Source organism: Symsagittifera roscoffensis, chromosome 3 (assembly GCF_963678635.1).
Source record: "Symsagittifera roscoffensis chromosome 3, txSymRosc1.1, whole genome shotgun sequence".
NCBI lineage: Eukaryota > Metazoa > Xenacoelomorpha > Acoela > Convolutidae > Symsagittifera > Symsagittifera roscoffensis.
Window position 1 is genome coordinate 46,276,590 of NC_087064.1, and position 14,468 is coordinate 46,291,057.

At 34.3% G+C, this 14,468-nt stretch overlaps 3 protein-coding genes across 3 annotated transcripts in view; all 3 read right to left on the bottom strand.

Moving 5' to 3' along the window:
* Positions 1-934: 934 nt before the first annotated feature.
* LOC134841441 (uncharacterized) lies at positions 935-3,445 on the bottom strand. The gene is made up of 3 exons (XM_063857437.1): positions 2,594-3,445; positions 1,678-2,406; positions 935-1,283 (listed from the first exon to the last, which is right to left on the bottom strand). Exons 1-3 carry the CDS (start codon positions 3,413-3,415, stop codon positions 1,083-1,085), a joined length of 1,752 nt encoding a protein of 583 aa, XP_063713507.1. The 5' UTR covers positions 3,416-3,445; the 3' UTR covers positions 935-1,082.
* Positions 3,446-8,268: 4,823 nt separating this feature from the next.
* On the bottom strand, positions 8,269-10,002 carry LOC134841734 (sorting nexin-2-like). The gene is made up of 4 exons (XM_063857771.1): positions 9,999-10,002; positions 9,518-9,729; positions 9,003-9,155; positions 8,269-8,666 (listed from the first exon to the last, which is right to left on the bottom strand). Exons 1-4 carry the CDS (start codon positions 10,000-10,002, stop codon positions 8,616-8,618), a joined length of 420 nt encoding a protein of 139 aa, XP_063713841.1. The 3' UTR covers positions 8,269-8,615.
* A 3,291-nt stretch (positions 10,003-13,293) lies between these two features.
* LOC134841466 (sorting nexin-2-like) overlaps positions 13,294-14,468 on the bottom strand; it is a 45,359-nt gene continuing 44,184 nt past the window's right edge. The window contains exons 10-11 of the mRNA XM_063857474.1: positions 14,028-14,180; positions 13,294-13,691 (exon numbers count right to left, since the gene is read on the bottom strand). Coding sequence (XP_063713544.1) covers positions 13,641-13,691; positions 14,028-14,180 — 204 coding nt within the window. The 3' untranslated portion in view covers positions 13,294-13,640. The remainder of the gene's footprint in view (positions 13,692-14,027; positions 14,181-14,468) is intronic.

Consider the following 14,468-nt stretch of genomic DNA (forward strand, 5'->3'; position numbering starts at 1 on the left):
AATTGAGTTCGGATTATGAAGTTTTGAGATTGATCAAATCCCTGCCGTATTGTAGTCGTGCTATTATACTTAGCAGTCGATACATATTGAGGAAAGTATATAACTACCGGTGATTTGTTTAGAGTGTTACTTTTGCATGTATGAGATCAACGTATGTTTGTTATAAACAGAGGCGAAGCGGACCTTCGCACCACTTGCGATACCACACAGAGAAATAGCACTGTGAGTTACCACACAAAAGATGAAACAAGGCCAATAAATCAGAAAAATCATACTGAAATTTCATAATTTTGTCTCGAATGATAATCAATTTGGGGAAAACACGTCTAGCAACCAAAACTCCGAACAATTTTTTGAGCGAATACTTAGCACAGAAAAATTGGTAAGCTCCTGTTGAGTAGAAAACAAAATTATTGTCATTTTCGAGTTCTGAAAATCTAAGATTTTTCCTTTTTGTGTTTCTGCAGAGAGGAGCGTAGATATTGATTTTACATCAAACGACGCAAAAAGGGTCATTAAGCCGATACAAAATAAATGAAAATCATTTAGGCCGAGAGAAGCTTAGATCCCAAAAAGAAAATATACAAAGCCTGGGGTAGTAGATCTACAAAATATAGGGTTAACTCAGAAACACTTGCATCTACAATGAAAATCCCTCGCAGCACAAGTAAATTCCGATGTGGGACAAATTTTTTGAAGTTGAGAATTTCAGTTGAAAAAAAAACAGGTCCTGCTCCGACTCGAACCAAGACATTCCGAACTTAAGAGGCCGACAATTTTTTTGATGTGAAAATTTTGAGTTGATGTGACAATTGAGTCGCAGATGATAAATTGAATTTATAATATAAAGCAACCACGTGGTTCTGTTAAACTAAATGTGAACCCGGAAAAATCTATATTCCGATTTCATACCGCTGGCTACTTGCACCCAAAACACATTTCAACCAATTTCAATTATAACTGATTTTACACAAAAAAAAACTTCAATTCGGAATGCACTTTCCTCAAGCGAAAACATTTTGAATATCAATCTGAGCACAGAGAAAGAAAAATGGCTGACAGGCTGTTAGGTAAATGACCAACTACTTCAAACAAAACTCAGTATCTTCCCTTTCAGTTTTAATCGTGACCTTCACACTTCGAGGATCTTGTGCGTCTCTTCTGACGTTGATGCTGCCAGCCAGTTGGGCTCCCTTCTTAACATAGATTGGTTGTCTCAGCACAAACACAGTTTGTTTCCAGTGAGTCATAGTAGCCTTTGGACCAGTTGAAAACGACACTTCCTGCGGCAAAGCTTCAGTTTTTTTTTAAATAATCACGGTCAGTAAAATCGTTCCAAATAAGGAAAAACGATCAAGTTAGTGGTATGTTACGGGCACATGGCTGAAAATTAGAACCTAATTAAAAAGGTACCCGATACCGGGCACTTGACAGTTCCAGCGATTTGGGTTAATGCATTGTAAAATAAACTACATTTAGGCGGTGTAATAAATTTACATTCAAAAGAATTTGCTGTGAACACGCTAGGCATTGATTTTTATTTCAAAGTCAACTACCTAAAATAATAATCTGAACTCAATTTGAGCTGATTGATTTTGTCTGCCAAAAAATCATATGTATTATATCGTTATTTGTTTGATTTCTCATTTACAGGGAAGCAATGAAGATCGAACTCACTGGTTTGCACTCCTCAGATCCAGCTGTGTTTTCTTCTGTTTTATGATTGAAATTGGTATCGAAATAACCGCAAATAGCGTGCACAGTCGCATCTCGCTCAAGTTCAAGATAAAACTCCTTTTCAAAGTCAGTATATTCAATTGTCGCAGTTAAAGCATCGATAGCATTGATGCAGAAACTTTTTGAACAAACTCTTTCTCCTCTAACTTCAGTGACCAACGCGTTGTTTGCAACCATTTCTTGAATTGAGTTCATTTCGAAACCATATACATTTGTCCAAAATTTTGTATGTTTGTTGTACATACTATTGTCTTGAAGTGCGCATATCCACATGCTGTAATATCTAGGATAAATCTGAGGACTATAATTGTTAATCGATTTGATTTTGTCTCTTAGCGCTATAACTGAATCCAACATACATTCGTACAGTAGAAAATAACCCATCCATTCCGAAATTATAACATCGATTGTTAAGTCCATTCCAGCAAAATCAACATTTTCTGCTTTATCATTTATGACTTTAATGATACTTGCATAGTTATTTTCAGCTACCACTTTTCTGGCTAATTTTGCAATATTTGACTGGTCGATAGCCAAAACTTTGCGGGCTCCGGCGGATGCTGCAAAAAGGGAGAGAATTCCGGTACCACATCCGAGGTCTACGATTGTTCGGTCAGAAAACAGATCTGAGTTTTTCTTGATGAAGTCATGATAGCTGCTGGTTCGAACCTATACAAGATTTATCATAATCAAATCCAGTCACCCTAAGCGAAACCAACGTCAGATAAATTTGTAATTTCTTCAAAAAAACTTAACTATAACTGATTTTTTCATTGATAGGTGCTGTATAAAATAATTTCCAAAACAACGCGAAGGGTAACATGAATTATAAGGAAATAATAAAAAAAGATTTTACCGAGTCTTGAATCATTTCTTCGTGAATAGACAATGAGTCATACGAGTCAAAATATCCGCAATCCGGATCATCAGCTCCTGCTCCCACCTTTCCACTTCCTTTACTTGCCGAACTCATCTCAACATCCAAACACCCGCTGTCATCGTCAGTGAGATTTCTTACCAATTCACTTCTCCATTTCAATTTCAAATCAGATTCATGCAATAAGTCTTCAGTTGCTTTAAGCTCTCGTTTCAGTCGCACAACTTCGCCAATTAGTTTTTCTTTGTCATACCCGAGCAAAATGTCTCTTTCTTCGTCATCGAAAATTTGGTGCTTACCATTGACAACGAGCGCATTTGTATCCATTAATTCCTCTCTCTCGGGAAACTGTAGCGTTGTCACGTATTCTTCGAAGTCAAAGCACAAAAGCGGGTCGTCTTCTACCACTGGTTTCATCAAACTATCATCATTTTCAACTTTTTTAAACAATTCCAAAACCGCAGATACGACCTTTCCATTCTTACACAATGAATCAACATTCTTTCGGGCAAAGTTAATGAGCTTTACATAATTGATAAACGATTTCTCAAAACCTTCAAGGTAGAAAATGTCAAAATCATGCTCAATTGTGCAATGGTCGAAAAGCTTCAAAGGACAAGAAAAAGTATGTGAACAGAACAGGCATTTAATGTCCTGTTCAAACAACTGCATTTGAGGTTCTTCAAAAGTTTCTTCATCTTCATCTTCACTATTTACCGTATCATTTTCAGTCTTGTTCATATGATCTGACTCGCCATTTTCGAGTTTCGGATACTTCGGAGGAGAGCTATTTCCGTTCATAGCAATCCTGGAATAAGGGTTAGCAAACAACGGAGTACGCTTCATCAGTGCAAATATACAGCACAGAAAAAACAGGTCCAATTTTCTGGTAGCCATAGAAAAACGGCCGAATACGCACATTCGGCAGTTGGAAATCAAGGGGGCGGACCTGAACTTATACAACAACAGCACTGCTCGTATCACGGCAAAGCCTTGAATGTTCTGACTGCCGTTTATGTATCTGAAGTAGCTTCTGGAGAAAAATTGCTCTAATTTTTCCCAGCAACAATGATTTCTTCATAAATACTGCCCCACACACTGTGTTAAATATTAATTAATTTTAAACAACTCTTCTAGTAATTTGGAGAAAAAAACGTCTCTAAACTCAATTAGGCATGGTTTCAGAGCGGGATTAATTAGCCGCTAACAATTTATAGAACGAATATCACTCGTTATTTATCAAAACTGCAATTTTCAAACTATCATAGCTTTACTAGAATTAATCACTAGTAAATTTTGAGCTCAAGACATCAAAATCTTTGGGATGGAAGAAGAACTATGACCTTTGAAACTCTTCAAAATCGATCGTTTTTAAAGCTGGATAATATGTAAACACTATAATAAAACTGAACGCACAAATTGAACACAAAAATGTGCAACTCATCTTGCAAAAAAAACAATGAAACTTTGTTTGGCATCCCACCAAAGCAATCAAAAGCTAAAAATGACAGAAGTTGTCTTCAATGCTTTAAGAGTGATTGAAATCTTTCCTGACATTTAGCTGTCCAATTGAAACACCGTCACCTTTCGGCTGTCTCATCGTGTCAATATAACAACTGATTTAGTTGATTTGACAGGACTTATTGGTGATAGAACAGTTTCGAATCACACAACGTCAAAATACTGAGTATCCGTTTTTTTTTAACGAAAAAAAGAGCAAATTAAGAAAGTCGAGTGATCCAGGCAACAGCAAAAAACTGTTTAAAACGTCAGAATTTAGGTCCTATTGAGAGGCGAGCGAGTAGGTACCATTAATAAGCTTAATAAGGCTACCAGTTTTCGAAGCTTCATACAGCGCTTTCTCGGCAATAAAAGGTTTTCTTAAAAAAAATCTGCAAAAAAATTGATAAATCGTTTTTTATTGGAATTTAGCAACTTCGAGAAGCGTTTTGTTTTGACAACTGAAAGTAGCGCGGCACTACTTCTTCGTGTGTTTCAAGTTTTTCTTTACTTTTTTCCACGCAAAATCAGGAAGAAAAAATAACCATCGGAGTGGGTTGAAAAATTTATATAATATCAAGGACTTTTCGGTCGTGAGTCGAACAACATTTGAAATAAAATGTTCGAAAATGTTCTCTTTTGTGAAAAACCGGTTTGATTTTTTTGGTTTTTCCTATAATTTCAAGTAAACAATTTTTGTCTGAATAACAATAAGTTCCAGGTAAAAAAATGCCACCAATTTGTTGAGCACTTATTTGAGCAAGTTGGGTTGGAAAAACTGAGCTCGTAATATGTGACAACAGTCCAAAACTTACAACTACCAGCACTAAGTAAGTTTTTGTTTTGACCAAGCGCCCACTAGGCCAACTATACAATGGTAGACAGACGCCCACGAGCAGAAAACAAAAATCAACAAAAATTTTTGAGCGCCTAAAAGATTATTTACCAGTTTCAAAACTTACAACACAATCAAGCTGAATTCGACTCAAAAGAAAGCGACTAAGCCCACAAAATCAAAAAAATATTTAGGCCGATTAGGCCTTCAAGAAAAAAAACCAAAAAAAGGAAAATATAGAAAGTCAAGATTAATAAACTAGAAATTACAGAAAAAACAAAAACGATTGCAACTTCAACACAGAGGTGAAGCAGAGCTTCGCAACACTTGCGATGCAAAAACTTAATGCCTTACATGATAGTAAACGGAAAAAAGACAAAAGTCAATTAAAATTTCTAAAAAATCAAGTTGAAAAAATCACTTGAAAAAATTTAAAAACTACAGCTACAAAAACTTCACGTTTGTATTGAATGAAGCTGATAAACAACCATTAAAAATTGAAATTATTTACCGAGCGGCAACAAACTTTGGGTCGAAACCTGTTGAGCCGAAAACAAAACAATTGTCAAAAAAATTTTGTCAAGTTTTTAAAGTTTTTACGACCCATCGAACTAAAACACATAATCGCATACGTATATATTTTTTCCTCGAAATTACGCAAAATAAGTTGACTAAGTCGATATAAATAAATAAAAAAATATGCTTAAGAAACGAAAAAAAAGCTCTGAATCATGCTTCAATTTCAATTATAGTAAAAATTGTTTAAATTGGAACAAAACCCATGCGTTGAAAAGAATGCCAATTAAAAACACCTACCAGATAAAAAATAGCGGTTCAAAAAATAACGGAAAATTAACAGACAGAAACTAGGACAAAAACCACAAACTCGGAAAATTGAGTTTTCTTTTAAAACATAATTACAACCTGAAACAGCCTCTAACTAATTACTCCTAGTATGATAATAGTGTGTTTTGATTTTCAAGAAACAGCATTTCAGAGATGAATGAGTTCAGATGAATGAGTCCGGTGGACAAAGTTGTTTACGGGAAAAAAAGTCTAGTACCCGATTGCAAACCTTGTTTATCGCAAGGGTAAATGAAAATAGCTTACAGCTCAAGAAACAACTGTGATCTGTTAACTTATACGACAAAACATAAGCAGACAAAGGAAAATCCGACAATACAATTTTTCTCGAAGACTTTTCGATTTCTTGCATTCTGAAAAGAACAAAGTCAGGCCGGAAATACGATTCATCAAAAGGAAAAACTGCACGCTTTTTCCAAAATAAAAAATTTCAAACAAAAAAATGAAACCAAAAAATTACCAGTGCCGACGAAAATATCTATAATATCTCAGATATATAAGAGTTTATAAAATCAGATAAGCTTGAAGCCCGTAGCGGACAACCACGATCACTCTTAACTTACACTTTTCAAATGGAAAACTATCAAATTGTCAAAACGCATAGGCTTATGCCGAAATTGAACCACCCCGGACCGATGCCGCACTAAAACGTATGTTACCGCGGCGCCAAGTAGTATGCAGTATAATTTGCTTGTGGTTTATGAAATTTTTCAATACAATTTGCAAACATAGCCAACAGAGTTGGAAAAGAGGCAATGAACGCACTTAAGCAAAAAAATTGTCTTGTGTCTTGAAAACGCTTGAACTTTTTAAAATCAAAATTTAAAGTATACGTCCTTAAAGGTCTGAATTTCAAGAACAATTTTTTAGACTTTTTTTTGATAAATTAACCAAATTTGAGAAAACTATCAATAGATAATTCTTTATTCCCTGTGAAATCTGACAATTAAAATCCACTTTCTAAAGAAAAAACTACTTTAAATTATATTGACAAAACTTCGATGTATTAGATTCATCCACATTCATTTAGTTGAGGCTGTTTGAAGTCCTGCGGATAGTTCGACGGTCTGAGGAGCCGATATGGCCCGGTTGTAGAAAAAATACAACTAGAAATATGGAGAAGCAATAAGACTGTTTGAGAAAAAGCGTTAATGTTGAAATCTCATAATTTGTACCTTTACCATTCAAAAAGACCGGTTCAATAAACTTAGTTGTTGATCCGACCACTAAAAGCGTTTTTTTTTAAATTTCCACACCCATTTGTTTCAACAAAAAATCGTCGAGAGTGTTAGCAAATAATCGTCTAAAGTGGTCGAGTGATTTAAGTTCTTGCAGTCGTGATTCAACTCTATTTGAAAACTTTCAAAAAATTGCCAGGCTGTAAAAAACCGTTTTAACTTTTTTGATTGATTATTGATCTATTTTCAACAGCATAAAGCGAGCGAGCAAGCTTATAATACAGAAATACAACAAAAAAAACTTGGCTGTACTCCAAGAAAATTGAGTTTTTTAAGCGCCTTCTTGACAACCAAAAACCCTAAAGCCAAAAAAAAAACATTTAGAAAATTATCAATTTTTGTTTTCCATTTTTTGTTTTTGTTCCGACTTTCGTAACAAAAGTTACGGAATATTTGTGCTCGGGTGTTTTTTTTAGACAAATTTCGACTTTTTGACGAATTTTTTATATCATTCAAAAGGTATTGTTGTCCTGAGCTCAAATTCAAAAAGATATTTTACCTGTGCTCATTTTTCGTGAAGTTATGGGGGTTGAAATATTGCCATTTTGGAACAATTAACGCGCGCTATTAACGCGTAAGCGGAGATTTAATCCGTCTTAGAAATCATTGCAAATTGATTGAAGGAAGCTTATTTGCCATAATTGATTTGTTACTAGAAACTAAATCTATGACTTAGTACTTTATATGGCTTGAGGGGGGATGATTTTCACGAACTCCTCAAATTAACATTTAACAAATTTTATTTTATTACATTTAATTTTTGGCTGTTATTAATGCTCCATACTTAACGACAGTCGGAACATTGTGGGCTTCGCCCTAATGCGAGCAGTCTTGTTCAATTATGTTTTTGGTAAAAAAACGTTGTTTTTTACTCAAACTATAGAAGGTACTTAGGATCCCCCCCTATGGTACCTACTTAAGAATCTCACCCCTATAAATAAATACAGTAAATTCTGATCGACCTTTTTATCTACTTAACAATCTCCACCCTTCTTGAAAGGGGTGGGGATTGTAAAGTAGATCCTGTACTTATTTTCTAGGCTTTCGTTCAGATCCGCTGAATACTATCTGTATTACATGCACAGCAACGGCTATCCTTGTTTTTGTTTGTTATTGGTGATTTCAAACTATCAAAAAGCGGGCTGATCATTCGAAGCAACCTGCAAGCTCACAGATATTCAGGTTTCGATTGATTTCACAATCGGCAGAAAAAACTATTTGGATGAAAAATATAAACTTTAATGCTACATTTTAATTTCGGTAAACAAATCGTACAACTGCGGAATAAATCAGAATGTTCAAATAGGGATAATATTCTGGTATTTAGGCAATTTAAGGGTAATCAGTTCCCTGTGACTACATACAAATTAGATGATATCAATTGAGGCCCATTGCGTTCCACAATAACAGCCTGTTGAATTCATAATATCGCGGGTCTAAATTTAATTAAACAAAAGACAGATATTAATAATTTAAAGCAACGTGTTCACAAATTGTACATACAACAGCGTATTAGAGAGTATCATTGTCGTTCAAAGCTTGATCATTCGTGGCTGATTTTAGTTCAAACAATGGCCTTCGCTTCTGGTATGAATTCAGTCCAATATCTCACCAGCTAAAATAAGATAAGTATGATATTACAATAAATCCGATGGTTGATGTACAAGTAACAAAAAAGACGACACTAAATCAATTTTTTCAAATTCGTCAATATTCGTCAATTCTAATCATGCTTAAGCCCATTGAACAAGACGGGAGCGCTCAAAAAACATTAAAATGACGCATGTCTCTGTCAGTCTCTATCAAAAGATCAAATATTACTCACCGTTACAGGATGAAAAGCTCAAAATTGGTCCGTTTTATTTCGGATAAACTATGTAGACTTTATCCAATCTTACGCTTATTAATGATACCATGAATTTGTTGTTATTAAACAACAGAATCAACTAACAGTCTGTTGTGATTCTAGGAGTGTCTCTAGGTACTGAATGAGTTTGTTCTTGAACTCCTCCACCCGCTTCTCCTCAAACTGACCCAACTCCATCTTCAGATTCTCACTGATCTTTTCAAACTCGCTCTTCATCTGCGCAGAACTGATCTCCAACTAGAATAATACAAAACTTGCAAGTTTAGCAAAAACCTGCATGACAAAAAAGCAATTTTTCGACTTTTGATAAATGAACGCTAGTAATTGTACTTTGGAAAAAATACAATTTTTACTTTCATGGTATCTAAATTAAAAAATAAAGATGTATTTCCTTGTCTATTCAGCAACTACCGAGCAATCAACAGAGAAAATTCTCTTTTTAGTTTAGATAATTATCAGTTAGTTTTATTATCTTTTTACTTTAGATAATTATCTTTTAAATATTTTAGTTTGGATACCATGAAACCAGAAAAAAAACATATTTTTTGCTCCTAAGTACAAGTGGATAACCTTCATAAGCCCTAATAACTCCTATTCACCTGTGCAATCTCTGCCTTGACAACAGGGACTTTCTCTGTCCTGCCACTGACTTGCATTCTGCCCTCGCTCTCCTTCTTCTTCAGCAGATTGCTCTCCACCCCCTGCCACTCATGCCACTGTTTCGCCCTCTGTCCAAATGTCTCCCTCACTGCCTTCAACAGACCACAGTAGTCGCGAACCAACTCACCTGAAAAGAAGGAGAAACAAAACACTTCAGAATATTAAAAGAAAACTTTTAGTGAATCTAGCTCTAAATTCCACGGCTCCGAAACTATGTTTGTTTTCCACAAAACTTGCGGCTCCAAATTTCTGCTTAGTGATCACATTTGCTCTTTAATTAGGTGTATCCAGTTTCAATGAAAGGGTAGTCAATTCATATCACTAAACCGCCATTTATGAAACGACCCATACTACAGAGAAACAACTTGATCGGTCTATTCAACTCTAAAATAAAACCACCAAGACCAAATTTGAACCAACTCATTTCATAATAATGCGTAGACAGACGCCCACGAGCAGAAAACAAAAATCAACAAAAATTTTTGAGCGCCTAAAAGATTATTTACCAGTTTCAAAACTTACAACACAATCAAGCTGAATTCGACTCAAAAGAAAGCGACTAAGCCCACAAAATCAAAAAAATATTTAGGCCGATTAGGCCTTCAAGAAAAAAAACCAAAAAAAGGAAAATATAGAAAGTCAAGATTAATAAACTAGAAATTACAGAAAAAACAAAAACGATTGCAACTTCAACACAGAGGTGAAGCAGAGCTTCGCAACACTTGCGATGCAAAAACTTAATGCCTTACATGATAGTAAACGGAAAAAAGACAAAAGTCAATTAAAATTTCTAAAAAATCAAGTTGAAAAAATCACTTGAAAAAATTTAAAAACTACAGCTACAAAAACTTCACGTTTGTATTGAATGAAGCTGATAAACAACCATTAAAAATTGAAATTATTTACCGAGCGGCAACAAACTTTGGGTCGAAACCTGTTGAGCCGAAAACAAAACAATTGTCAAAAAAATTTTGTCAAGTTTTTAAAGTTTTTACGACCCATCGAACTAAAACACATAATCGCATACGTATATATTTTTTCCTCGAAATTACGCAAAATAAGTTGACTAAGTCGATATAAATAAATAAAAAAATATGCTTAAGAAACGAAAAAAAAGCTCTGAATCATGCTTCAATTTCAATTATAGTAAAAATTGTTTAAATTGGAACAAAACCCATGCGTTGAAAAGAATGCCAATTAAAAACACCTACCAGATAAAAAATAGCGGTTCAAAAAATAACGGAAAATTAACAGACAGAAACTAGGACAAAAACCACAAACTCGGAAAATTGAGTTTTCTTTTAAAACATAATTACAACCTGAAACAGCCTCTAACTAATTACTCCTAGTATGATAATAGTGTGTTTTGATTTTCAAGAAACAGCATTTCAGAGATGAATGAGTTCAGATGAATGAGTCCGGTGGACAAAGTTGTTTACGGGAAAAAAAGTCTAGTACCCGATTGCAAACCTTGTTTATCGCAAGGGTAAATGAAAATAGCTTACAGCTCAAGAAACAACTGTGATCTGTTAACTTATACGACAAAACATAAGCAGACAAAGGAAAATCCGACAATACAATTTTTCTCGAAGACTTTTCGATTTCTTGCATTCTGAAAAGAACAAAGTCAGGCCGGAAATACGATTCATCAAAAGGAAAAACTGCACGCTTTTTCCAAAATAAAAAATTTCAAACAAAAAAATGAAACCAAAAAATTACCAGTGCCGACGAAAATATCTATAATATCTCAGATATATAAGAGTTTATAAAATCAGATAAGCTTGAAGCCCGTAGCGGACAACCACGATCACTCTTAACTTACACTTTTCAAATGGAAAACTATCAAATTGTCAAAACGCATAGGCTTATGCCGAAATTGAACCACCCCGGACCGATGCCGCACTAAAACGTATGTTACCGCGGCGCCAAGTAGTATGCAGTATAATTTGCTTGTGGTTTATGAAATTTTTCAATACAATTTGCAAACATAGCCAACAGAGTTGGAAAAGAGGCAATGAACGCACTTAAGCAAAAAAATTGTCTTGTGTCTTGAAAACGCTTGAACTTTTTAAAATCAAAATTTAAAGTATACGTCCTTAAAGGTCTGAATTTCAAGAACAATTTTTTAGACTTTTTTTTGATAAATTAACCAAATTTGAGAAAACTATCAATAGATAATTCTTTATTCCCTGTGAAATCTGACAATTAAAATCCACTTTCTAAAGAAAAAACTACTTTAAATTATATTGACAAAACTTCGATGTATTAGATTCATCCACATTCATTTAGTTGAGGCTGTTTGAAGTCCTGCGGATAGTTCGACGGTCTGAGGAGCCGATATGGCCCGGTTGTAGAAAAAATACAACTAGAAATATGGAGAAGCAATAAGACTGTTTGAGAAAAAGCGTTAATGTTGAAATCTCATAATTTGTACCTTTACCATTCAAAAAGACCGGTTCAATAAACTTAGTTGTTGATCCGACCACTAAAAGCGTTTTTTTTTAAATTTCCACACACATTTGTTTCAACAAAAAATCGTCGAGAGTGTTAGCAAATAATCGTCTAAAGTGGTCGAGTGATTTAAGTTCTTGCAGTCGTGATTCAACTCTATTTGAAAACTTTCAAAAAATTGCCAGGCTGTAAAAAACCGTTTTAACTTTTTTGATTGATTATTGATCTATTTTCAACAGCATAAAGCGAGCGAGCAAGCTTATAATACAGAAATACAACAAAAAAAACTTGGCTGTACTCCAAGAAAATTGAGTTTTTTAAGCGCCTTCTTGACAACCAAAAACCCTAAAGCCAAAAAAAAAACATTTAGAAAATTATCAATTTTTGTTTTCCATTTTTTGTTTTTGTTCCGACTTTCGTAACAAAAGTTACGGAATATTTGTGCTCGGGTGTTTTTTTTAGACAAATTTCGACTTTTTGACGAATTTTTTATATCATTCAAAAGGTATTGTTGTCCTGAGCTCAAATTCAAAAAGATATTTTACCTGTGCTCATTTTTCGTGAAGTTATGGGGGTTGAAATATTGCCATTTTGGAACAATTAACGCGCGCTATTAACGCGTAAGCGGAGATTTAATCCGTCTTAGAAATCATTGCAAATTGATTGAAGGAAGCTTATTTGCCATAATTGATTTGTTACTAGAAACTAAATCTATGACTTAGTACTTTATATGGCTTGAGGGGGGATGATTTTCACGAACTCCTCAAATTAACATTTAACAAATTTTATTTTATTACATTTAATTTTTGGCTGTTATTAATGCTCCATACTTAACGACAGTCGGAACATTGTGGGCTTCGCCCTAATGCGAGCAGTCTTGTTCAATTATGTTTTTGGTAAAAAAAACGTTGTTTTTTACTCAAACTATAGAAGGTACTTAGGATCCCCCCCTATGGTACCTACTTAAGAATCTCACCCCTATAAATAAATACAGTAAATTCTGATCGACCTTTTTATCTACTTAACAATCTCCACCCTTCTTGAAAGGGGTGGGGATTGTAAAGTAGATCCTGTACTTATTTTCTAGGCTTTCGTTCAGATCCGCTGAATACTATCTGTATTACATGCACAGCAACGGCTATCCTTGTTTTTGTTTGTTATTGGTGATTTCAAACTATCAAAAAGCGGGCTGATCATTCGAAGCAACCTGCAAGCTCACAGATATTCAGGTTTCGATTGATTTCACAATCGGCAGAAAAAACTATTTGGATGAAAAATATAAACTTTAATGCTACATTTTAATTTCGGTAAACAAATCGTACAACTGCGGAATAAATCAGAATGTTCAAATAGGGATAATATTCTGGTATTTAGGCAATTTAAGGGTAATCAGTTCCCTGTGACTACATACAAATTAGATGATATCAATTGAGGCCCATTGCGTTCCACAATAACAGCCTGTTGAATTCATAATATCGCGGGTCTAAATTTAATTAAACAAAAGACAGATATTAATAATTTAAAGCAACGTGTTCACAAATTGTACATACAACAGCGTATTAGAGAGTATCATTGTCGTTCAAAGCTTGATCATTCGTGGCTGATTTTAGTTCAAACAATGGCCTTCGCTTCTGGTATGAATTCAGTCCAATATCTCACCAGCTAAAATAAGATAAGTATGATATTACAATAAATCCGATGGTTGATGTACAAGTAACAAAAAAGACGACACTAAATCAATTTTTTCAAATTCGTCAATATTCGTCAATTCTAATCATGCTTAAGCCCATTGAACAAGACGGGAGCGCTCAAAAAACATTAAAATGACGCATGTCTCTGTCAGTCTCTATCAAAAGATCAAATATTACTCACCGTTACAGGATGAAAAGCTCAAAATTGGTCCGTTTTATTTCGGATAAACTATGTAGACTTTATCCAATCTTACGCTTATTAATGATACCATGAATTTGTTGTTATTAAACAACAGAATCAACTAACAGTCTGTTGTGATTCTAGGAGTGTCTCTAGGTACTGAATGAGTTTGTTCTTGAACTCCTCCACCCGCTTCTCCTCAAACTGACCCAACTCCATCTTCAGATTCTCACTGATCTTTTCAAACTCGCTCTTCATCTGCGCAGAACTGATCTCCAACTAGAATAATACAAAACTTGCAAGTTTAGCAAAAACCTGCATGACAAAAAAGCAATTTTTCGACTTTTGATAAATGAACGCTAGTAATTGTACTTTGGAAAAAATACAATTTTTACTTTCATGGTATCTAAATTAAAAAATAAAGATGTATTTCCTTGTCTATTCAGCAACTACCGAGCAATCAACAGAGAAAATTCTCTTTTTAGTTTAGATAATTATCAGTTAGTTTTATTATCTTTTTACTTTAGATAATTATCTTTTAAATATTTTAGTTTGGATACCATGAAA